The 25,365-nt window shown below is 45.3% G+C and overlaps 1 protein-coding gene across 1 annotated transcript; it reads left to right on the forward strand.

Annotated features, from left to right (window-relative positions):
- The first annotated feature begins 103 nt into the window (after positions 1-103).
- Positions 104-20,423, forward strand: ARFRP1 (ADP ribosylation factor related protein 1). Its single transcript, XM_035123293.2, has 8 exons — positions 104-191; positions 3,669-3,768; positions 5,005-5,092; positions 5,911-5,993; positions 6,776-6,857; positions 8,573-8,643; positions 18,131-18,231; positions 19,430-20,423. Exons 2-8 carry the CDS (start codon positions 3,676-3,678, stop codon positions 19,515-19,517), a joined length of 606 nt encoding a protein of 201 aa, XP_034979184.1. The 5' UTR covers positions 104-191; positions 3,669-3,675; the 3' UTR covers positions 19,518-20,423.
- Positions 20,424-25,365: the final 4,942 nt, after the last annotated feature.

Genomic DNA, 25,365 nt, shown 5'->3' on the forward strand with positions numbered 1-25,365 from the left:
GTAGTGCCGGGCTGTCAGACCACCTCGAAAGCCGCCGCGTAGCGCGGGGGAGATGAGGACTGCATTTCCCAGGGTGCCCTGCGTGGGGCGGAATTTACCACAGCAGCAGCAGGAGGAGGAGGAGGAAGAGGAGGGGGGAATGAGGAAGGCGAGCAACGGCCGTTGAAGTCGGCTTGGCTGAGGTGGCTCAGGTAAGTCGTACGGCCTTCCAGCGACTCACCTGGGCAGGTGAGCCGCCCCCGCCCCGTCGACCGTTACTCTTCGGCGGCAGCGGATGGAAAGAGGTGCCCGGGGCTCATGCCCCAGCCGAGCTGCCTGGCATTGCTCAAACGGGGGCGCGGGGAAGCGCCTTCTACGCATGCTCGGGTCCATTCAGGAGGGAAACACTTTGCACATGCTCAGAGGCCCCTCCTTGTCGACATAAGAAGAGCTCTGCAAGATGAGGCCAGTGGCCCGTCTCCCGTTCCAGCCTCCTGTATTCACGGTGGTTGGCCAGATGCCCATTATGGGGAACCAGCAAGCAGGATCCGAGGCCAAGAGCAGCCCTCTCCCCTCCTGTGGTTTCCAGCACCTGGTACTCAGAAGCATGGCGGCAGAGAGCATCATGGCTATTTACTGTATCTAATCCTCTTTAAAAGCCGTCCAATTTTGTGCCCCCCTCCCCTCTGTGGGAGTGAGTTCCACGGTTTAACTTTAGTGAAATGCTTTTTAAAATCTGCCCTGAACATTCCCACACGGCTTCCCTGGACGCCTGCGAGTTCGAGTGTCAGGAGAGAGGGAGAAAACCTTTTTTTCTCTGCCCACTGTGCCCATGCCATTCATAGTTTTATAAACTTCTGTCCTGTTGCCTCTTGCTCACCTTTCTAAGCTGAAAAGTCTGAAACCTTTTTTTTTTGCTCCATCCCCTTGATCATTTTTCTGGTTCTTTTCCAACCTAACAATAGCCTTTCTGAGCTTAGGGGGGCCAAAGATGTACACCAGGCACCCCCAAACTTCGGCCAAATTCCATGTGTTTTGGACTACAATTCCCATCATCCCTGACCACTGGTCCTCTTAGCTAGGGATCATGGGAGTTGTAGGCCAAAACATCTGGTGGGCCGCAGTTTGGGGATGCCTGCTGTACACAGTACAGTACTCCAATTAAGTCTGCACTATAAATTTGTATAACAGTTTTATACAAATTTTGTATTGGGAGTTTTATTTTCAGTTCTTTTCCTATTCCTAGCATAGAATTTGCCTTTTTCATGACCACTGCATACTGGGTCAACATCTTTATGTATATCACACAAGTACAAGTACCGGTATGTAAAAAGTGTAATGTAAATTCCTCCATTCCCCACTTTGCTGCTTCACATATTTGTTACAATGCCATGATTTTTATTTAATATATTTTTCACCATTCATCCGAAGATCACAGAGCGTTCGTTATAAAAAGTGTATATGAGAGAGAGAGAGGTCCTGCCCCAAGGAGCTTACAGTCTTAAAATGTATTGCAGGGCTGATAAAGAGGAAAGGTGAGGGTAGATGGTCATGCAGAATTCAGTTCATTTTGTGGTGCTGGAAAACAAACTCTGGGTCTGAGTCCTGCATCAAGTTAAGTTGCGGTTGAGCTTAGAGGAGCTGACCAGGGGTGGGAAGCTTCAATATGCCTTGAACCTAGAGGGAGACAATCCAATTAGCATTTCTATAATAAATCACTTAAATTAAGTGACAAATTCTTTACATAATTGAAAATTCAGCCCTTTTTAATGGACCAGGGAAACTTTCTCTGCTGTGCAGAGCCCCTTGTCCCACCTCACTAAATATTTGTTCCACCTGGGACCTTAACCCGGATGGAGATAGCTTCGCATCAATTGCAAGTGCTCTGGTAACCTCCCGTTTAGGCAATATAGAGCTCCAGTCTCCTTAGGATCACCTGTTTCACTGCATGTTTCCTGCAGTGTGGCTCAGCTGCCGTACCTGCAAAAACAAGATTATGTTCAGGGATTGTATTATCATGGTGACTGACTATAAATTAGCAGTGCTTTATGCACTGGGGGCACTATTCCTCAGGGGATGATCAATTGTGATGTAAATGAGAGAACAGCCTTGCAAATAATTCAGCAGAAGTTAGCCTGCAAAAAGATACCTCCTTGCTTGCTCTGACACTTCACAAGCACACTCACTCACTTATTGCATGACATCCCCCCCCCCCGGCTACCACAGTAATTCTGTGCACTCTGGGTTCTGTCACAGTGTGTCGTTGTGCCAGAAGCGGTTTAGTCATGCTAGCCACATAACTGGAAAGCTGTGTGCAGACCAACGCTGGCTCCCTCAGCCTGAAAGCGGAGATGAGTGCTGCACCCCATAGTCAAATTTGACTAGTCTTAACAGTCCAGGGGTCCTTTACCTTTTACCTTTACTTTGAAGCTAGTGATTCAAGGCTGTGATAGAAAGTGGACAACTTGCACTTTATAGAAATGTTTTCAATGCAACTTGTGTGTTCCAAGTTTGCAGTCAGCACCTGTAATTCAAACATGATACTTCAGTGACTGCTCAATCATGTACAGTCATACCTCGGGTTACAGACGCTTCAGGTTCTGGCTTTTCCCGAACCCGGAAGTACCCAAACGGGTTACTTCTGGGCTTCGGCGCTCGCGAATGCACAGAAGCACTAAACCGCGCTTTGTGCATGCGCAGAACCACCGAATTGCAACCCACGTGTGTGCAGACGCAGCGCTGTGGGTTGCGAACGTGCCTCCCGCACGGATCACATTCGCAACCTGAGGGTCCACTCTACTTGTATTCATGAAATGATCTCACACCTAAAATAATGAATGATTTAATGGCTTTCTCTGTGGTGTAGTGGTTAAGAGCAGTGGACTTGTAATCTGGTGAACCGGGTTCCCCTGCGCCTCCACATGAAGCTGCTGGGTGACCTTGGGCTAGTCACACTTCTCTGAAGTCTCTCAGCCCAACTCACCTCACAGAGTTTGTTTGTTGTGGGGGAGGAAGGGAAAGGAGATTGTTAGCCGCTTTGAGACTCCTTAGGGATAAAGCGGGATATCAAATCCAAACGCCTCTTCTTCTGTGTATGTAATTAAATACAAATTCTTGCAAAGCAAATCTAGGAATGTATGTACTCTTTTCACTAGATGCTAAATATAGTTACATGTAAGAAAGAGACCACAGGCTTATCTGCCTTGGTTCAGAAGGCTGATGTTATCTTTTTCAAATAGGCTATATATATGTTCATGGGGAAACTGCACCACCTGCAGCTGGTTCTTTTTTCATCGTGTTTTTATTTTCTAGCCAACACTGTGGTTTTGAAACATCTTCCTACCTACACCACAAGAACATTGGTGTTGTACTCAGATGAGGCTTACTGTAACTGGGGGGTTAAAATGGCCGGGTAGTTGTAAGCATGAAGTTGGTGCTCTCTCTGCCGGACTGGTTGCCTTCCTTCCAGCAGGCAGGTAACAGCTGACTTGACTGCAGTCTGCAGGATTGGCCCCTGCTCACATCAGTGAACATGTTTCCCCAAGGTGCAGAAAAGTAGCTCTTACGTTGTTTGGGCGGCATGCATAGAGCCTCACGTCATGTCCTCCTGAGATGGGTCAGGAGAGTAATGTGCTTTGTAGGGGAGGGGACATTTCTAGCAATCTAATATTTGATATTTTTGCTTGTAGGGTCAGGATGTATACACTGCTATCCGGGCTTTACAAGTATATGTTCCGAAGGGATGAATACTGCATCTTGATCCTCGGACTGGACAATGCTGGTAAAACGGTGTGTTCCAATGTTTGTTTGGTGGAGAAGGAAAGAGAACCCTCTCCTCTTCCTCACTACCTTGTCTGGTTTCATGTATCTTATAGTAATTTCCAAGGTGCTAGGTAAGATGAGTTAATCCCGAATTCTAATTTTAGGAGGATAAATCCTTCAGGCATAGAGCACACAATTAGCACCATTAGGTCAGCTGTTCAACCCCCACCCCCCGAGCTCTTCATTGGTTTGAGTTTCTGGTAATTTTCTTGCATAGTAATATTTTTGTTGCAAGCGGATATAAAATTAAGGGTCTCAATCCTCTTGGGTTTTGCTGGGTAAAAGTTTGCTCAGAATTCCTGTAGCAAAGGAATCCAGTGTTCCAAGAGCAGAAGGCAAGAAAGAGCTACTGAACACTCTGGACTGTTTCATACAGGACTGCAGTGGAAGTCAGGGGGAAATTGCTTGAACTTGGGTTGAGTCTGTTATGCCTGATTTTGGGTGATTGCCCCCCATCCACCCACTGCAGTCCCATCCAACATGGCCCATGATGTTTTGTAGGTTTCACCACCCCCCTGAAGAGGGGGGATGCAGGGGGGGCGATGCAGGGGGAAATGAGGGGAAATGATAGATCCATTGCATGAACTTGCTTTCTGCTCATGCAGTGTTGAAGTGTCTAAGGACTGCCAAACTCTGGTCTGGTTTGAAGTGGAAATGGCTTCGCGCAACCTCTGGGAGAGGAAGTTGTGGCTGCCTTGCTCCTTGGTCGTTCTGCTGTGCGCTGAGCTCAGTCATGGTTTGGCTTAGCATGCCATTTGAATCTAGGCTCATGGTTTACAGACAAAACTGTAAACACTTAAGACAAACCATGGCTTAGCTCAGTGAAGCTGCAGAATGATGGTTAGGGTGGGTTGGGAGACTACACACCTCTGTCTTACTAATGCTTTATTCTGTCCCCGTGTTCTCGGTTATGGATCCCTGCCACTCTATTCCTGCTTTATATGTTAAACCTCCATAATATTCCATAAAAAGGAAAATCTGATTTCAGTGGAGATTACGTAAGATTGCTAATTTGGTCACAGACTTTTTGGTTGTTGGCTAGCAGCAGCTAGATTTGATTGATTGATTGGTTGGTTGGTTGGTTGATTGCAGAGTTATAAATCTTGGAATTCCAGTTTTACAATAAAGTTTTCCTGTGTCCTAGAAAGCACTTAGTTTAACAACCTGCTTTCCTTCTCCCTTCCCTGCTTCCATTGTTTCCAGACCTTCCTTGAACAGACTAAAACAAGATTTAACAGGAACTACAAAGGAATGAGTTTATCCAAAATCACAACTACTGTAGGCTTGAACAGTAAGTGAATCTAGTTTGGTGAAGCGAAAATAAGGTTTAAGATGATAAGAGTTTACCTTGACAGGGTGAGGTGGGGAGCTATTCAGAAAAGTTTAAAAAGGAAGTTCAAGCAGCTGCTTGAAGTATCCAAGGCCATGATATATGCATTCTGAAGATAACAGTGTTTCTCTTAAGATTGCCAGGGGGAAAAGAATACAGCTGTCCATTCACAGACTTTTCTCTCTAGCCTATCCGATTTAACTAATGACTCTGCACTTTAACAAAAGAAAAAGAAAAAAGAATTCATTGTGGGCACTGTCAACTCTCCCTCATTGCTTGCCCCCTATTCCTGCTTCAGGTTTCAAGTGTTTTTCATTGGCTTTGGAGCAGTGGTTTTCAAAACCTCTCTTCTTCAGGAAATAAATCAAACTTCTATCTCCCATTGAGGGACCTCTGCATATTGTGGAGGATTCTGGGTAGTTTTCTAGTGGTGGTTCTTGACAAACATCACCTCTGGGGGAGTTTTGGATTTCTCTTTGTACAAAAAAGAGGCCCATATTGGGTTATTGCAGGGGTAGGCAACCTCAGGCTCGTGGGCCGGATGTGGCCCAATCGCCTTCTCAATCTGGCCCACGGACGGTCTGGGGATCAGCGTGTTTTTACATGAGTAGAATGTGTCCTTTTATTTAAAATGCATCTCTGGGTTGTTTGTGGGGCAGAGGAATTCGTTCATTTCCCCCCAAAAAATATAGCCCGGCCCACCACATGATCTGAGGGACGGTGGACCGGCCCACGGCTGAAAAAGGTTGCTGACCCCTGGGTTATTGTCTGTCTCCTAGTTGGCACTATAGATGTGGGCAAGGCCAGGCTAATGTTCTGGGATCTTGGAGGACAAGAGGAGCTTCAATCTCTCTGGGATAAGGTAGGGATGACGGCTGTATGTTCAGAAATGCCTTGCCATCTTAATAATGGTCCCTTTGAAATTTGTAGCAAGAGTTAATTGCGCTTCCCAGTCAGTGTGGGCAGCACACAAGGAGTTGGATCCAGACTAAGTTCATTGAACCGAAACCCAATAGGACAAGTTAATCATGACTTGACTTTTGATTTAATGGGGAATGAAGATCCACAAAGTCCGGACTCAACCCAAGGTGTATTGGGACCATCAGACAAGAGCTTTGCGAGAACAATAAATAGCTTTTATCCAGGCTATCAAGTATTGAAAATGTAATGTTGCTTTTTTTTCTAATAAAAGTAATGTTTTACTGTCCCCATGGTTTGTTTTAATGACCCAGGAGAGCTTTATGTTTTTGCTCTGAAAAGAGTCAATAGCCTTGTTGGTGTTCATTGGTATGTATGTATGTATATTTTTGTTTAACAGACTGTATAGACTGTTTAATCCTGGGAATTTAACATCTGCTTGTTATGTGCAGCTAGTTTTCTTTCTGTGAGCCATTTATAGCTACACACTTGGTTGCACTCTTTTGGCATATGACCCTGGGGCTTTAGTGCGCTCCTTTGGCTTCTGCTTGTAGCGCAGAGCGTTCTGAAAGGACTCTGTGCTTGCTAATTTGCAGGGAGTTAATTGTGCAGGCAACTGAGTGACAAGCAGCTGGGCAGGATGAGGGTTTAGTTTCTTCTGACCCTGCAGTCCCATGAAATACATGAGGAGAACAACTTGGTTTAGCTCCTATGTTGTGCTTTCAGTATTATGCAGAGTCCCATGGCGTCATCTATATTATCGACTCCACCGATGAAGAAAGGCTTTCGGAATCAAAACGAGCTTTCGGTGAGCATGCGGGGCGCTTTCCTGGAATTCATCTGTGCAGGGTGGGAGGGACATAAAACAGCTTGAAACAAGCAGTGTATTCCTGTGACTTTGCCAACTGCAAAGCAAATGTTGAATGCCCCAATTGAGTCCAGAGATGTCCAAGCAAAGATATGTGTTCTCCTTCTCTTTCTTCTTGCAGCATAACGTCATTTTAAAGGTCAGTGCAGCCAGCTGGGTACATGATTGGCCTTTTCAACATAGCTTTCCAAATAAGCAGACTCTCCATCATTTATTTACAGTATTTAAAATATCTGTATATATTGCCATTCATCAAAAGGTCACTGGCTCTTTACAATACACGTAATAAATTACTAATAAACACATAGTGTAATATTTGTACAATACAAAAACCTAAAGCAGTTATATAAATAAAATTCAAAGGGTGGGATTCAGCTAGCAAGCCCCACCACCCCACACAAAGACTTCTGTGTTGCAACAGGACTTGCTCCCTTGCACATGCTTCCCAAAACTGGCTCTTGGGGTGGGAAAACACCTAGAGCAGCATGTGGGGGAAGGAGAGGGCAGATTTTTCCATGACACAAGCAGAAATACTTGTGCTGATAGACCAGTCTGCTTGGCACTACGTTGACTTCTTCCCAGCAGCAGTCAACCCAACAATAAATTCCACAACTACCCCCTGTGAAGCAAGACAGTCTAATAACTTCAGTTATTATCTACTCATTTCTGATGAAACTATAAAACGGTATACTTGTTTAACAGCAGTTTTATGAAAAATAGTGGGGAGGGGGAGAGAATCTGCAGCAGGATTCCCAGAGAGCCGAAACAGCATGCAAACTCCCAGAGTCGCTAGTTTTCCTGGAACCCCTTGTTTAACTTTTTTACTCTAGATGTTCCCCTCAGCTGAGCATAGGCTACAGTTTAGTTGCAGACAATTGGATCAAAAATGTGATATAAATGTGTAGGGGAATATCTAGGTTCCCTTACTGGAGGCCAATAATAGCAAGGCAGTGAATCAATAAGCATTTGTTTGCATGTGCAAGGTGGCAACCTCAATGAAGAAGGGTTCAGATGTAATACAAGTACTGATATAGCAGTGTAAAACAATCAAACCCACTCTTTAAGAACAGTCTTAAAGCATTATTTCAGGAATGCTAACCAATTAGCAGCTTGTACATTTTTATATGCACATTTACTTCCCTTTGTTGCTACCCTATTTTACACAATCAGCTTTGCAGAAGTGCATAATCTGCCATTTTCACTGAAGCTTCTAAAACATGATTTGTTGCATTCTCCCATCTCCTGATGTCTGCAAATGTTTTCTTATCTGTAGCATAGCTTGATTGCTCCCTTTCAACCCTGTCAAATATGGCCTTGTTTTCTTTCCACCTAGCAGTTTCTCTTCAAGACAGTTCAACTAAACGATTTAACTCTTTCAGTCCCTACAAATGTCTTCTTGCCACTGAGTCTTCAGTGCAAAAGCGTTTTCATTCTGACATACACAGGATCTCTGTTAATGGCCTGTTCCAGAGAGGAGCTTGTTGTCATTTTATTCCTCCCTGGTGGTCTTTTACTCCCATGCTGAGCTGAGCTAAGCCAAGGTTTGGCTTAACTTGCCATCCAAATGTATGTTCGTGGTTAAGCTCTCCTCCTTGACTACAAGCTGTGGCCATGGATATAACCCAGTTTTCTTCTCCCTTTCATCTTCCTCACAGAGAAGATGGTAACTAGTGAAGTCCTGGAAGGTGTTCCATTGTTGGTTCTGGCGAACAAGCAAGACGTGGAGGTGAGATCATTATTTGTTTCAAAATCGTTCCCAGTTGTTGTTGTTTAGTCGTTTAGTCGTGTCCGACTCTTCGTGACCCCCATGGACCATAGCACGCCAGGCACTCCTGTCTTCCACTGCCTCCCGCAGTTTGGTCAAACTCATGTTGGTAGCTTCGAGAACACTGTCCAACCATCTCGTCCTCTGTCGTCCCCTTCTCCTAGTGCCCTCCATCTTTCCCAACATCAAGGTCTTTTCCAAGGATTCTTCTCTTCTCATGAGGTGGCCAAAGTATTGGAGCCACCAAAGTATTGGAGTGTTCCCAGTTACAGTAGTGGCATTTTAAAATTTCTCATTAGTATTTCTTTTCTGTTAGTACTTTTCTGTTGCTTTCTAAAGTAGCTAGCAAATTTGAGCACAGCTAAAATGTAAAAGCAACAATAAGGGGGAATAGAATGGCGTAAGAACTTGGCAGCAAGAAATCTAAAAAATGGAACAGAAACCATAAGGATACATATGTCTTTTCACTGATACGTAATCAGTAATCTCAGCCTGTGCCTCTCTGGCTGTTTCTGTTACAGTACTTTCTAGTTACCAGACATAGCTACTGTGAGCTACACATTTCAGTAACTTCCAGGAAATGTGACCTGAAATATTTCTGTCCTGCCCTATGCATTCTGTGTAAACTGTGGCTGTTGGGTGTTTGTAGTGGTCTTGTGTCAGGTGACCTCAAACCAGGAGAGGTGGTCTGTGGTGCAAAACAACAATGTACTTTATTGGAGAGGAGGTTTCCCAGTCTGTCTTGCCCACTGCCTCCAGAAAGTAGGGCCAAATACAGCTTTTTCTATCTCCTACTTCCATGGAAAGGAGTTGGTGTGCTGGGATTGTACATGTTTGCCTAACAAGTGTGTTTTTGGTGACATAGGTATCAGTTTACTGCCCCATAACACAGGAAGCCAGCCCTCCAGTGGTGAGCATAAAAGCAGGTGAATTCAGAGCAAAGTCTCAGCCAGGGAGAGGGAAACTGCTGCCCTCCTGTGTTGCTGCATCTGCACTCTAATCCCTGACCCTGAAGCTCAGATCTATCCCAAAGCTGATCTTTCTTCAGTTTTGGCTGTAGTGAATGAAATATGCAAGAAAAGAAGCTAGGAGCAAAATATACTCTCTAATGCCCTGGCTGTGGTACCCAGTGTGCTAGGAATTCTGACTTAGCCTGTCTTCCGTCCTCATGGCTGTGCTGGTTGGGGCTGATGGGAGTTGTAGTCCACAATACCGGTATCTGGAAGGTTGGGGGAAGCATCTGGAAGGTTGGGAGAAGATTGGCATACTGTAGTAGCTTTATTCAATCCCAACAGCTGCAGTGCCCCCATGCTGTCCTCTAGGGGGAGACAGTCACTCATTGAAAACGGGATAGACCCTACAGTACCGTTAAACTCTGCACCTTGAATGTCCTATCTGACTCTGTGAACATGTGCACACATAACTTTTGCAGGAGGATGCGCACAGTAATCCAGCCGAGACTCTCACTTCAAGCACTTGGTGGTTTGCAATCCACAAGAGTTTATACCAAATAAACATGTCACCCAATTTAATGTGGCAACTAAAGGTCTTCAGAGTTCCCCTGCAGAAACTTTTATGCATACAGAAGTAAAATGTGCACATCGGAAGCTCTGGGATGAAAAGCATCTATCCTCGAAATAAGGAACAGCAGTCTCCTTATTCACCGTAGCTCAAAGATTCTCAGCAGCTTTGGCAGACGGAGCAAACCCTTTTTGGAATTTCCCCTCACAAGGCTGGTGACGATTACTGACATACATACAAAGGAAATGCTACATTTCTGGCACCAATTTTTTTCTGGCATTCCACTTTCCAAATGCCTTTTGTCTAAAGGTTGTAGCTTGACTCAGTAGCAGGACTAGGTGGGTGCTGCCCAAAGAAGGTGCTTTGCACAGTCTGGAATGTGGAAGTGAAAATTAAGCAAAGCCTGGGTCATGCTTATGCATTCTTTTGTGCTTGCGTCAAATGTTCCACTCCGGTTTACGTTACGCACGCTTTTGTAACGAATTGGCGAAAGTGTTGCAATGAGTGCCTGCCAGGGATGAAATCCGGCATCTGTGGAATGTGCCAGACTAGCGTGTGCCCTCACACCAGCAAACAGACTTGCACAGTGATCTATGTTTCAAATGGGGTGCCAGCCAAATTGTTAAGCCTGATTGGGACGGATCTGGCCCCCGGGCATTAGTTTGCCTACCCATGGTCTAGACCAGGGGTCCCCAAACTTACCGCGCTTCGTGACGGTTCCCGAAGTGCACACACACTATTTCCAGCACACTTCCGGGTCGCCAGAGCACCGGAAATAGCTTGTGCTATTTCATTGCAGATATCAAATCAAATCAAATTTTATTAAACGGTCACAGACCAAAACAACTCATACAACTGATCAAAGAAGGATAACACAGGGATAAATAGCTTGTGCGCATGTGCATGGGCCTCCGACCTGGAAGTGCGCCGGAAATGACATTTGCGCATGCGCGTAAACTATTTCCGGTGCTCCGGCAACCGGAAGTGGGCAGCCGTGCCGGTAAGAGCGGGCGGCGGTTGCTGCTGGCCAGATAAATCGGTCCTTCGGGTTGTATCCAGCCCACAGGCCGTAGTCTGGGGGTGCCTGGTCTAGACTACCCTTTGGCATAGGCTCCTCCTGTTCATTATACCCCATTACCTTTTCAGCTTCTGACACTTCCTCCTCCTAGTCCACTCCCTCTTCTCCCTGTGACTGCTCAATGTCGTCCCACCACCACTAATCCCCTGGCTCTGAGCCTTCTTCCCTTGGGGGTTCCCCAGCTGCTGCCTCCCACCACTCCCCTTCGTCCAGCCGGTCAATAACAATTGACAAGCCTACTTCTCTGTAACAGTTGCTTTGGGGAGTGCCAGGACCTCCTCTGAAGACAGTGCCTCCAGGCAGTTAAGGATGCTGTAAATGACGTGCTAATCTCCTTTGGAAGGTTCCGTCTGCTATCTTGGTTCAAAATGGTGTCTCATCGGAGTTCCGGTTTCCGCCGGCAGGAATGGCGGACCTGTTTTCCATCCCTCTGACCTTCGTAAGGAATTTGGCGGTTGCTAGGGGAGTAAATGGCAACCCCCTACCCTCTCCGGGGGTTACGGAGAGGGGCCGCTGGCCCGCGATGCCCCCAGACCCACTCCGACTGTTTATGGAGTGGGGGGAGCTTGGGCTGAAAAGCACTTACGAGGGCCAGGACTCCCGGACGCTAATCTGCATGGCGGGGATTTCCATGGTTAAAGAAGATAATTAGGCTTAAATCTATGGACATACTTCAGAAGGAGGGGAAGAAGCGCTGTTTACTGCTGAGAAATTTATGCTGCTGAGGGAGAGGAGTCAAAGGCTGTATATCATCTGGAAGAAGGATTGATGGGGACGGAGCGATAAGGGAATTGAGTTTTTTTATATTTTTCTTCATATGAGTTACTTCGTACCTTCCCAGACGCGATGTCCTGGCTTGTTTGGAGTGAAAGAGAAGCAAAAGACTGTGTGAGTTGAACTTTATAAACTGTTGTTACTGAGCATATTTTTTAAAGATGTGGAGTTGCCGATGAGAAAAGCCCCCCCCCCCTAGTCGGACGGAAGGAGTCCTGGACGCGTTCGGAGGATTTATGAGCTGTGACGCACTTTGAATTGGAGCAGCGACCTGAAGCTAAGTTCAGCTATAGGGCAAGGAGATCCATTAATTTACCAAGAGTTTATGGTTTGATGTTTGGGTCTTCTGCCTGGAAAAGCTGTAAATTTTATAAAGATCGTTAATCTTCATGGCTATGAGAGAAAACGAAAGTGATTTGAGCTTTTTAAGATGGCGCTGCTTCGACGCAACAGGGAGCTCCAGACTAAGAAGATTTATGGGGAGGCTGGACTGATTAACCCACACAGGAGAAAGAACATTTGTGAAACCTTGTTTGATATTTATCTCAGCAGCTGGGAAACAATCGGTTGAAAGTGGAAAACATCTATGTGACTGTAAGGGGAAGATCTGGATTATTATGAACTTGGAGGACGATTTGAACTTTAGAAAAAAGACGGCAGTGGACGGTTGCGAGGAATCCCCAATTTCTTGAAGCATGGGAACCCAAATAAAAAATTTTCTGGACGATTTGGCATAACATTCGGTTTGATTGATATATATATGTGTATAATTTGAAATAATGAATGTGATATAATTGGTTTTAATTGGAAAATTAATAAAAATATTTTTTTAAAAAAACAAAACAAAATGGTGTCTCATCGGAGCAAAACATAGACCCAGACCTGCTCCTCGATCTCAGGATCCGCATCATGCAAAGTTTGCTGACTATATATTAAGAGTTGCATGGGCGTAGGCAGGGGGGGCAGGAGGGGGCAGCTGCCCCCCCTAGAAGCAAAAAATTATTGTATTTTACAGACCATAACCAGCACTTTTCCCCTCCAAAAACTGAAGTGGAAAGGGCTTTGCTTTAGCGAGAGCAGCTCTCCACTTGCTGGGGGGCGGGGGGCGGGAACACAGCTGTAACAAAAACACATCAAATAAATAAAGCAAAGTGACTACCGGTACTTAAGCAGTTAAGACAATGGAGCAGAAAATCCCTTCAGGCAAGGTTTGATAGCTGACCAATTCACCCTATTGTTCTTCAGTGGTAGTTGTTAATGAGCATTCAGGGATCGCATTAAGAGTTCTATTGGCGATTTAATGAGGGTGCATTGACTAAGGTGGCTCTGCAAGGCTAAACGGAAATGAATAAGAAAGGGGGGGCTGTAGCTTTTGATAGACACAGTGATGTTTATAAAAAGCAGAGGTGTTCCAGTCTGCCCCTCCTCCTGCATCTGTATACTGTAAATCAGGGGTGGCCACCTCCCAAGAGACTCTGATCTACTCACAGAGTTAAAAACTGGGAGTGATCTACCCCCTTTTGGGGGGTTCAGGTCAAAGCTGTTGAGTTTTTTTAAGGAAGGGAAGCCCTGTTTTTTTGAGTTTAGGTCAAACTTGTTGAACTTCTTTTAGGAGGAAGGGAGGCCCATTTTTGTTTAGGGCTTCAGGTCATAGTTCAGCTTTTTTTAGGGAGGAGGAAAATTTTGGGTGAGCTTTTTTTAGGGGTGCCAGTGATCTACCACAGACATCCAGTGATCTACTGGTAGATCACAGTCTACCTGTTGGACGTGCCTGCTGTAAATCAAGCAGAGAGAAAGCTGCTTACAAGGCTCCTGTACAGGTGTACCAGTATCTTCCTCTTGCTGCAGAGTTCTAGCATCACAGCGTCACCCAGAGGCACCCACAAATGTGAGTTATCCCTCTCTCTATTTCTTCCTTCCTTCCCTCCCTCTTCCGTCCTTAATAAAATACGGGGGGGCAGATAAGCCCCACATAGAAAGCCCATCAACATGGGGGGTGACTCTTTAAAATACAGTATTTACCAGTAATTAGGGGGGGCACCTAGGCCTCTAGGAGTTGGCTGCTATGCCTAGGACAATTCAAGAAAGCAGATTGATGCATATGCTATGGTAATATATCAATAGAATCATGGAATTGTAGTCGGAAGGGACCAAAATTTCATCTAGTCCAACCCCCTGCAATGCAGGATCTTTTTCCCAAGGTGGGGCTTGAACCCACGACATGGTTGAAATATTATGCTGATATGCAGCAACACCTCGGAGCTGTCGTGACTGCGGCCGTGCCTTCCCTCGCCCTCGTCCGCCCTGCCACCCCCTCGCCTGCCCGACCCTCCCGTCCTCTTACTGCAGAGTTCCAGCATCACAGCATCACCCAGAGGCACCCACAAATATGAGTTATCCCTCTCTCTATTTCTTCCTTCCTTCCCTCTTCCATCCTTAATAAAATAGGGGGGGCAGAAAAGCCCCACATAGAAAGCCCATCAACATGGGGGGTGACTCTTTAAAATACAGTACAGTCGTACCTCGGGTTGCGAACACCTCGGGTTACGAACAACCCGGGTTACGAACTTCGCAAACCCGGAAGTATTTTCGCCGTGCGCGTGTGCGCAGAAGCGCCGCACGCCTTTGCGCATGCGCAAAGCGCAAAAATAGCGGAAATAGCGTTTTGCGCATGCGCAAAGCGGCAGTTCGGGCCCTTTTCGGGTTACGAACTTTCGGGTTACGAACTGCGACCCGGAACGGATCGTGTTTGTAACCTGAGGTACCACTGTATTTACCAGTAATTGGGGGGGGGGAGATGCACCTGGGCCTCTAGGAGTTGGCTGCTATGCCTAGGAGTAGGACAATTCAAGAAAGCAGAATGATGCATATGCTATGGCTATATATCAATAGAATCATAGAATTGTAGTTGGAAGGGACCACAACGGTCATCTAGTCCAACCCCCTGCAATGCAGGAATTTTTTCCTAAGGTGGGGCTTGAACCCACAACATGGTTGAAATATTATGCTGATATGCAGCAACGCCTTGAAGCCGTCGTGTCTGCGGCCGTGCCTTGCCTCGCCCTCGCCCGCCCTGTCACCCCCTCTCGCCTGCCCGACCCTCCCGTCCTCTCCAGCCAAGCAGGGTAGCCGCCGATGCTGCCAGCCCCAGAAGCACAAGGTGGCCGCTGCCGCTGCCGCCGCCACGATATCATCAGGCCAGCTGGCCCTGTAGCCCTGCCCACGTTCCCACTTCGGGGGCCCGCCCCTGAACGACCATGGCTTGCCCCCCCCTAGTTTTGATCCTGGCTACGCCCCTGAAGAGTTGACTGAATGTACAGAGAACAGACGGACAAACAACTTTCCAAGCTTAGAGATTTAGTGCTGTTGAGTCCAGAAACCCACAGGCACACAACTGACTGTGTTAATGGATCTGTCTGGGAAAGGTTTCATTGGCGTGTTTCCTGAGGATTGTGTGACGTCTAAAATGCAGCATGCTGGTTCTTTTACAGGGATACCTTTGTGCTCTTGTGTACTTAATTGTTATAACGTCATGCTGCTCCATTAGCTAAGTGTTCCCATCCCTTTGTCCTTAGATGACCTGGAGGCTTTTACGGGAAGGAATGTTTTAGACTTAGTTCCAAGCATTCTATGTCAACCCGCCTCCTGCCCCTCAAGCACACAAACACTACAAAGATGATATCTGCAATGACACACAGAGACTTAAGAGATGGACACAGGAGCCTATCCGGTCTCCTTTAGCATTCAGAGTTCTGGTTCTGACTTTTTTTTTTTTTTAAAAAAAGCCAAGCTGTTTAGTATCCATATACCTATTGTTCACATGGAGGTGCTGCTCTGTATTCTGTAGTTATTGGATGCACTGCCAGGGAGGTGCCCCCAGACTTCGGAACTCCCTGCCTCAGGAGATCTGTCTGACCCCCATCATCTCCGCACCTTTTTAATGGAAAACAACATTGTTCCATAAAATCTGACAATGGCTGTGGCCTTGGAAGGCTTTAAAAAGGAATTGGATAGATTTGTGGAGAAAGAGAAGTACACCAGTGGCTGCTACTCGTGATGGCAGTGTTATGAAGTGGTTAGAGTGTGAGACTAGGACCTGGGAGACTAGGATTCAAATCCCCACTCAACCATGAAGCTCACTGAGTGATCAGCCAATGTATCTCAGCCTGAGCTACCTCACAGGGTTGTGGTGAGGATAAAATGGGGAGGGGGGAAGCATGCAAGTGGGGCAAAAATGCACTTAATTAACTAATTCTGTGGCTCCAGAGGCAGCATGAGTAGAGCTGTACTGTAGCCCATAGCAGTTTCTGCCACAGTACTGGTAAATGGTGTCTCGCTTGCCCCTGGAGCCAGACGCAAACCCCAGCTCTGGGCACTCTCCACCCAAGGCGCCTCACCGAGTTGCAGCGAGATGGCTTAGGCTAGACCGAGAGTGTATATAAAGGAATGGCAAAAGTGCTTTGCATTTTCCATGAGCAATCAAAATCTCAGGGAAATATCTCACCAAAACCCATCTGCTGGGTTTTTGTCTTGGTTCCTGAGCCTCTTCCAAACCCTGCTTTCTTCCATGAATGCATGACGGCTGCTGTCTTCGTTATGTTTATTATGTCGTCCTAACTGAATACCCAGGGGACTTAGCCATCTCTGTCCTAAGGCAGTTCGCTGGAGGTCCTTCGGTACAAATCCCTCTCAGTAATTATTGCTTCATGGACCTCTCCCTGCTGTTTTGGAACTTTTGAATTTTCCTTGATGACATTGCACTTAAACACAAATGACTTAACCTACATGGCCAAGCAGGAACACAGCTTTGCGCAGATGTGGACCATTCTTCTTCTTTATCATCCCAGCAATCTGACAACAGCTGAGGAGGTTTCTTTTAAAACATCTTTTAGAAGACATCTGAAGGCAGCCCTGTTTAGGGAAGCTTTTAATATTTAACTATTATATTTTAATATTTTGTTGGAAGCCGCCCAGAATGACTGGGGAAACCCAGCCAGATGAGCGGGGTATGAATAATAAATTTTACTATTACTATTATTGTTAATTATTATCTTACTCGTATTCCCTTATCTATTGCTCAACTCTAGTAATATATGTCAGATTTGCCACTTAATCGTAAATCCCTGTTTGTCTCCCAGCAGCTGCGGTTTAAGTGTGGGATGGTACAATTCAGACACATTTTTAAAAAGTGAACAAAAGAAAGCATGATACTTTTAATTACTAGGTTTTATCCCTTACCTGTCTTGAGTCTTACGTGTTCCGTTTATCCGTATGTTTTATCTTGTGCTGGTCTGTGACCGAAATAAAGTTTGACACCGATACCTGTAATATCTCTGGCAGCTTAACTACAGCCATCAAGAGCCTGCCCAAATAAAACACTGTGAGAATTGCTGTAAGGAGGGCAGAAATAACGTCTGGGCAGCATTTTGAAAACTTAACTTGGCGTTTGCACTTATAGCTTAAAATCATCAGTTTCGTTTGGATCCCTGTTTAAACATACGGACTGTGTCTTTTAAACTATACTTTGAACTCGGGGTCAATGGAACATTTTTATTGTTAAAGTCAGCTGACATTGTTTCGTTTTTTCCCATCTTAAGGTATTTGCCAAAATAAAATATGCATTAAAAATAAAAAGTTGGCGCACACGTTTGCAATGTGCAGTGACAGGGTTCTAGGCTATTAGGAAACCTGAAAAAGCAGAGTTCCCAGTTGCATGGCGCTCTGGCGCCCCGTGTACATTTGTTTACAGATGTCCTTGTTTCTGCAGAGAATAGCCTTAATGACTAAAAGGGGCTCAGCTTAGCATTGCATTGCTTCCTAAATATGAGCAGACTCATGCTTTGGCTAGGCTTCTGAGTAAAGTCGAGTTGCACAATTCTCTCTGCGGCTTGCGTCTGGCAGTGAGTCTGGGCTAGATGATTTTCAGGGTCTTTAGAGTTTGGCTCTGTGCATAAGCTGATCCAATATATCTTGCCCTGGCTTACAATTCCAGGGAGACACGCTGTAGGTGAGCAAAGGAGGTGCTTTGTAAGAGGACAAATCTCTTGACAGTTGCTCCCTCGTTTTCTCCTGCAGAGCTGCCTGTCGATCCCTGACATCAAAACGGCTTTTAGCGACTGCATCAACAAAATTGGGAAGAGAGACTGCCTGACCCAAGGCTGCTCTGCTCTGACAGGGTAAGTGGAGCCAGCATACAGCTTCCGGGTCATGTGGCCAGCATGACAAAGCCGCTTATGGCGGACCAGAGCAGCACACGGAAACGCCGTTTACCTTCCTGCCGGAGCAGTACCTATTTATCTACTTGCACTTTGACGTGCTTTCAAACTGATAGGTTGGCAGGAGCTGGGACCGAGCAACAGGAGCTCACCCAGTCGCGGGGATTTGAACCACCGACCTTCTGATCGGCAAGCCCTAGGCTCTGTGGTTTAACCCACAGCGCCACCCACAAAAGTGGGAAGCCCACAAAAATACTGACTAGTCTGTATTTGTGTGCTGGCTGCAGAGAAGGGAAAGCCAGCACTGACGCACCATCAGGGTTCCATCTCCTTCGCCACCAGCCTGCTGTGTTTCTGTCCTAGTTGCGGAATATGAAGCCTCCCTTCCTCCATGGCTCACAATGGAAACCTAGAGGGCTGGCAGGGAAGGAAGAGGGAAACCTGGACTCCTTCACCCACTCATGCCCTCACCTGCACTGACTTCCTGGTCAGCTGTGGCTACCCAGCAAGGTGACCTCGTATAAAAATGACCCAGCCTGTGTTATGCAACCTTTTAAGTTGCATGACCTGGAGCATCAGGCGCCCCTGTGTGATGTTATCCTATTATTATTATTATTATTATTATTATTATTATTATTATTAGAATTTATATAGCATGTTTGCTCTCAAAATGCACCCTCCCACCACATAGATGTAGACAGCAGGAGATGGGAAAGGGAAGGGGCTATGGGGAGACCCTAGACCCATGATTCCCAAATTGGGAGGTACTTGGGGGGTTTCCTCTAGGGGAGTGCTGGAAGTGTAAATGACAACCAGACTTTGAAAAGCTGGTACCAAGTTTACCGGTTTTGGTTTTACTGTTAAATGAATAAAACTAAATAATTTTAATTGGATTTTTAATAAATATGCGATGAGTTGTTACTGTTTTGAACTTTAAAGTGTTGTCATCTTCCTTAGGGGGTCATGCAAACCGCTATTCTGAGTAATGTTTTTTTATAGGGTGAGGGGGGATGAGTTTATGGAACCGAGGGGGTGGTAGCATCAAAAGGTTTGGCCTCACTGCCTAGAGGGTGATGGGAAGGATTTCTGAGGGCAGAAGGAACACTGCAAAGATGGCGATGATAAGGCGTGAACCTGCTCTTTTTGTGTGTGTCCTCAGGAAAGGGGTGAACGAAGGGATCGAATGGATGGTGAAGTGCGTGGTGAGGAATATCCATCGCCCCCCCAGGCAGAAGGACATCACGTAAAGGACCACTGAGGAACTGAGCACTGGGCACCTATGTCCCGCATGGACTCACTGCTCTTTCTCTTTCTTTCTTTCTCCCTCCCCACCCTCTCTCTCCCACCCCCCAAAGAGATCTGGCCTGGGCTCAAGGCACGAATGTCCTCTTTTGGTGGCTCACAAGAGAACTCCTTGACGGGAGAAGTCAGACTGAAGTCTTTACCCTGAGCTCTTAAGGGATGTGGCCATCACCGGCTGTGCTTGTGCACCTGCGCATTGTAAGAGCACAAGCCTTGAGCTCCTTCTGTGTCGCTTTAACCTGTGGAATTGACTGAAGGTCCTTGCGATGGCTAATCGGATGCAAATCGGTGTTTGGATTTGATTGGGGGGGGGGGGAGGCAGGGACTCAAATCCCTATTTGCTGTTGGAAGTTGCCCTCCAAAATCCAGAATTGCATTGACGGCAGAGGCCCCCAAGGGTGTTTGTAAGACAAAGAGGGGATTGGCACGGGAGATGACGGTTCCTTTGTAACAAAGAGAACATGTCACAAATCCTAAGGTGGGACTGTGGCATCGCTGGGGCTAACGGGGAGTTGTGGTCCACAATATCTGAAGGGCACCAGCTTGGCTGAAACTGCTGTGTAGGGTCAAAATTGATATATTTTTTGTGTCTTATATTTCCAGTTGGTTTTGCTGATTTGCTCTGCAGCGTTGCAGAGACCAAAAGCCAAAGCCTGCCCTGTGATGTTGTGTTCCCACAGTGGTCTTTGCTAGAGGGAAGCTGCCCCTTCGGAAGACATTTTGTCTCTTGTCTCAGTTAAATGAAGAAAATTGTGATTCTTCTGTATCTGGCTGGCATTGAGATCCTCTTTGCATTTCCCGGGGGTCCAAGGGTTGTTGTTTCAATAAAAGTTTCATATTCCTCTGTACAACTTTGCAGAATTCATGGCTATCTCTCTCTGGCAGAGCTGGTCAAGTATCCCTTCTTACGAATGAAAGTTGCTCACAACAACCTTTGCAGCTTCTGACTCCTGCTTTACCTAGATTATTCATTCGTGATGCAAATGGCCTCTGAAATGCCCTCTCTCTAGGGCAGCTTTTGCCAAGCTGGCTCGGCCTGATAGAAGCCTTAGTCAGTGTGAAGCACCTGGACGGTGCTAGCTTGGCTTAGGCTGCCCCAGAGGCACGGCTGATGCCAGTGTTGCCATCATTTTGTGGTCAGGTGGAACCTGTCCATTTGTCCAGGCTTTTTGAGAGGGGCAGGGAAGAAATTCCATCATGTCTGCAAATGAGGAGCTGTGATTGTAGCTCTGACTGTTCCCCTCCCACCCACCCACCCAAATTCTGTATCTGCTGTCATAAATTGTGGTTTTACTCCGCTGCAACCCACCCTGAGAGTATCAGATGATGTAGGGAGAGGGGGGGGTCTAGAAGTTACCTTATAAATAAAGTGTGTTTAAATTGTCCTTATCCTGCTCTTCTTCCAAAAAGAAACAGCTCCCAGGGCAGCTTACATATCAATACAAACAAGATAAGTCCTTGCCTTCAGGCTTACAACAATAATAATAAAAATTTCAAAAAACACCGCACACAAGGAAAATGGGTTGGGGAGGAGGAGGAAAGAAGCAAACTCAGGTTTGACCTCCTGGTTGCCAGCTCTTTAATAAGCAGCTGGGGTGGATGAGTTCAAGGAGAGGTGGGGCCAAGGAGTTGGTGGTCTCTGCTGCAACAGAGTGCTTGCTTCCTTTGGTTTTTATCCCTGCTGTAACCTGATGTGATAGCTGGCAGCAGGAAGAGCTTTGTCTTCAGCAGAGCTGGTGATGTTACTGAGCTGGAAAGCTGCTGTCGGTGTGCTTCTCCTGTTTTGTCAGCTGTGGGTTACGTTTTCCAGGTGATCCAAGAAGCATCTGCCATCATTCTATTTGCTCAGATCCAAATTACTGATTTGGATACGGTGTCATTCATATTTTTATAAATATTCCTCTCATGAGATGTTGAAACCAGTTCAGACTCAACCTTACTATTTTTGAACCCTACTCTGAAGCATATATGCTGTTCCAATTTGTACAAGCATTCATGTTTAGAACACAAAGAGTGTTTCTTGCCAGGCTTGGTTCTGCAGAGAGCCTCATTTTTATAGAATCGTAGAGTTGGAAGAGACCACAAGGGCCATCCAGTCCAACCCCCTGCCGAGCAGGAAACGCCATCAAAGCATTCTTGACATATGCCTGTCAAGCCTCTGCTTAAAGACCTCCAAAGAAGGAGACTCCACCACACTCCTTGGTAGCAAATTCCACTGCCAAACAGCTCTTACTGTCAGGAAGTTCTTCCTAATGTTTAGGTGGAATCTTCTTTCTTGTAGTTTGAATCCATTGCTCCGTGTCCGCTTCTCTGGAGCAGCAGAAAACAACCTTCCTCGCTCCTCTACAACCTTTCTCCCTCCTCTAGTATTATAGTATTGCAAGAAGCCCAAATTGAGTGACTTCGACCTGGATTGTGAGAAGAGGGTGTGCAGCAAGGAGTTTGTTTTTTTTCTTCATCGAGATTTCTCTCGAAACTGGCTGAGTAAGGTTTACCAGCAACGCTACACACCCTTCTTTCTCTAATGAAAATTATGCATAGTTGAAAACCCTGCCAAGTTTTGACTTTTAAAAGACCTTTGGAATTTATTCTTAGTAAGGGAAGAGGTTGGTGGAGAACAAGACGGGAAAGAAAGTCATTGGTGAGATCAGGGCCCAGGAGAGGAATAGCTCTTGGCGATGGAAAGCATTCTATGTGCTCCCAAGAGAAGATGATGCAGGAATGTAATGTAAAAGTGCTGTCTAAAATGTCTAAAATATTCCTGGAATGGAAGACAAAGGATGAGCAAGTAAAATCATCAGTGATACATTGGGTAATAGATATTGGTCATAATATAAACTTGGAGGCATGGGAACGATTGTATAATATGGGTATAAAATTTACAGCATGTTATGGTCTAAAAGAAAATTATATGAAAATGATATATCATTGGTATCTAACACCAAGTAAAATGGCAAAAATGTATAAATCCAAATAAGTGCTGGAAATGTAAAGAGAAAGAAGGTTCTTTTTATCATGTGGTGGCCTTGTAGTAAGGTTAAAGCTTACTGGGAAATGATATATAATGAAATGAAAAGGATGTTTAAAATAACCTTTGTAAAAAAGAAACCAGAAGCTTTTCTTTTGGGAATTTTGGGAATTATAGAGACAGAGCTAAACTGTATAGAAACTTATTCATGTATGCTACTACAGCAGCAAAAATGCTACTCGCCCAAAAATGGAAAGAAGCAGAAGTCCCAGCAAAGGAGGAATGGATACAAAAACTTATAGAATATGCAGAAATGGCGAAACTTACTGGAAGAATAAGAAATCAAGATAACAATTTTTAAAATAAAAGAATGGAAATGGTTTATTGCATATTTACAGATAAATTGTAAACAGATAAGAACATTGGCATGATTATTGTAATAGCCTGCAGTTTCATAAGAGTATATATTTAAAGTAGATAATTAAATGAGCAAATTAAATGAATTTGGATATGCAGAAGATATTAAAAAATAAATTGAAGGAACTGCAGAAAGGGGGAAGGAAGTCAAGTTTTGAAATGTCAAAACGATGGTAAAATTAGTGAAATGTATAAACTTGAAAAGTATAAATAAAAAAAGAGAGAGAAGATGATGCAGGAGGACATGAGCCCAGTTGCAGCTGTTTGCAGCCTTGTTGCCTGCTGCCAATCAAGTGAGCATGTGGGTCTATTGGTCCCTTTAAATTACTGGAAGCCTGCAAGGCTCTGTGCAGCAGAAGGGAAATATCTCCCCAGGCAATCTAGGCGCTTCCTTGCAAACATGCAAGGCCCTTTCCTAGATCCTTACGATTTATCACAGGGGATACCTTTGGCCCTCTAGATATTGCTGATCCACAACTCCCATTATCCCCAGAAAGCTGAAGTGCAGAGTGTCTGAGGAACGGGACATTTGCAGGGAAACCAAAATGCTCGTTTCCACAGCTATTGTACTAGCAACCTTACTGTATGCTTGTGAAACATGGACCACTTACAAACGCCATCTCCAACTCCTTGAAAGATTCCATCAACGGTGTCTCCAAAAAAATCTTACACATCACTTGGGAAGACAGGCGAACTAATATCAGTGTAATGTATGAATCAAAGATCACCAGGGTTGAAGCAATGATTCTTCAACATCAACTTCGTTGGACTGGTCATGTTGTGCGGATGCCTGATAATCGTGTTGTGCGGATGCCTGATTCCAAAGCAACTACTGTACTCTATTCCGAACTTAAAAATGGAAAGTGTAATGCTGGTGGTCAACAAAAGGGGTTTAAAGACTGTCTCAAGTCAAATCTTTTAAAATGTAGTATAAACACTGACAACTGGGAAACACTCTTTGAGAACAGCCTTTACCAAAGGTGTCATGGACTTCGAAGACACTCAAACTCAGAACGCAAAGGAGAAATGTGCTAAGAGGAAGGCACGCTTGGCAAATCCACACCGTGATCAACTCCCGCCCAGGAACCAATGTCCCCACTGTGGAAGGACTTGTGGATCCAGAATTCGCCTCCACAGTCACTTACAGACTCATTGTTAAACTGTGTTTATGAAAGACAATCTTACTTGGCTATGAGGGATCGCCAAAGATTGCTCCTTTAGAAATGGGAAGTGGAAGGAGAACAAGATGCCTCTCTAACAGAATTCAAGGATGGGAGTCGCAGTTCAGCAACAACCCCACCTCTGGTATATCAGAAGGGGCCGTGCAGCCTCTGGCAATGTTAATGGGAGTCGCAACAGTTTTATGCACTATGCCTGAAGCACAGTATTTGGACTTTCAAAAAAGGCTTTTGACAGAGTTGCTCCTTAACTCCCAAATAAACCTTGCAGACATGGAAAATGTGGCCTTTTTAATGAAATCAACAATTGGGAAAAGAACAGGAAGCAGAGAGTAGGAATAAATGGAGCATTCTTGCCATGGAGGGTTGTAAGAACTGAACCACCCCGAGACCTCCAGGTCTCCTAAATAAATAATATTTTTTTCCATACTTATAGTTTTTGTCTTCTTGGTTCCTGAGCTTTCCAGTCAGTTTTGCCATTTCGGTGTAGTCCATGTTATTTTAAACATTTTTATCAATTCATTATACTGTATATCATTTCCCAGAAGGCTTTTATTACCTTTCCACGACCACCACATATGATAGAAGGTATCTTTTCTCTCTTTACATTTCCAGCTGGTATTTTTACTTGCTTTATACATCTTTGCTAACTTACTAGGAGTCAAATACCACTGGAACACCATTTTCTTATAGTTGTCTTTCACCGTCCAACATGCTGAGAATTTCAAGTCTGTTTTCCATAACCTTTCCCAATCTGAAAGTTGAATATTATGCCCCAAATCCCTTGCCCAGTGTATCATTACCGATTTAACCTGTTCGTCTTTGGTATACTGTTCCAAGAGCAATTTATACATTTTCGACAGTAATTTTATATTGTTTTCGAACAAATCTTTTTGAAATCTTGAGATCTCATAACTGAAACCTTTTTATTTTTGGTCTGTCTTGAAACTAAAGGCATCTTGTGCTTATTTAACTTTTGAGCCTACAGGAAGAGGGTGGAGTTGCTGGAGAAGATAAGCAGACATTGGCATGAAGCACACACCGCAGGAGCCTGGGGGGCGAGGAAGGGTGGCAGCTCTCTCTCTGCATTGCTGGAAGGGGGAAAAAGAATCACCTGCTGAGCTGTGAGCAAGCGGAATTAAGTGCATGGAAGGTGTGGGAGGGAAATGAATGAGCCCCCAACACGCCTGAAAAGCATCCCAGTCTGTGCTTCTAATCCCCTGCTTGCAT

The sequence above is a fragment of the Zootoca vivipara genome, chromosome 7 (genome assembly GCF_963506605.1).
Source record: "Zootoca vivipara chromosome 7, rZooViv1.1, whole genome shotgun sequence".
Taxonomy (NCBI): domain Eukaryota; kingdom Metazoa; phylum Chordata; class Lepidosauria; order Squamata; family Lacertidae; genus Zootoca; species Zootoca vivipara.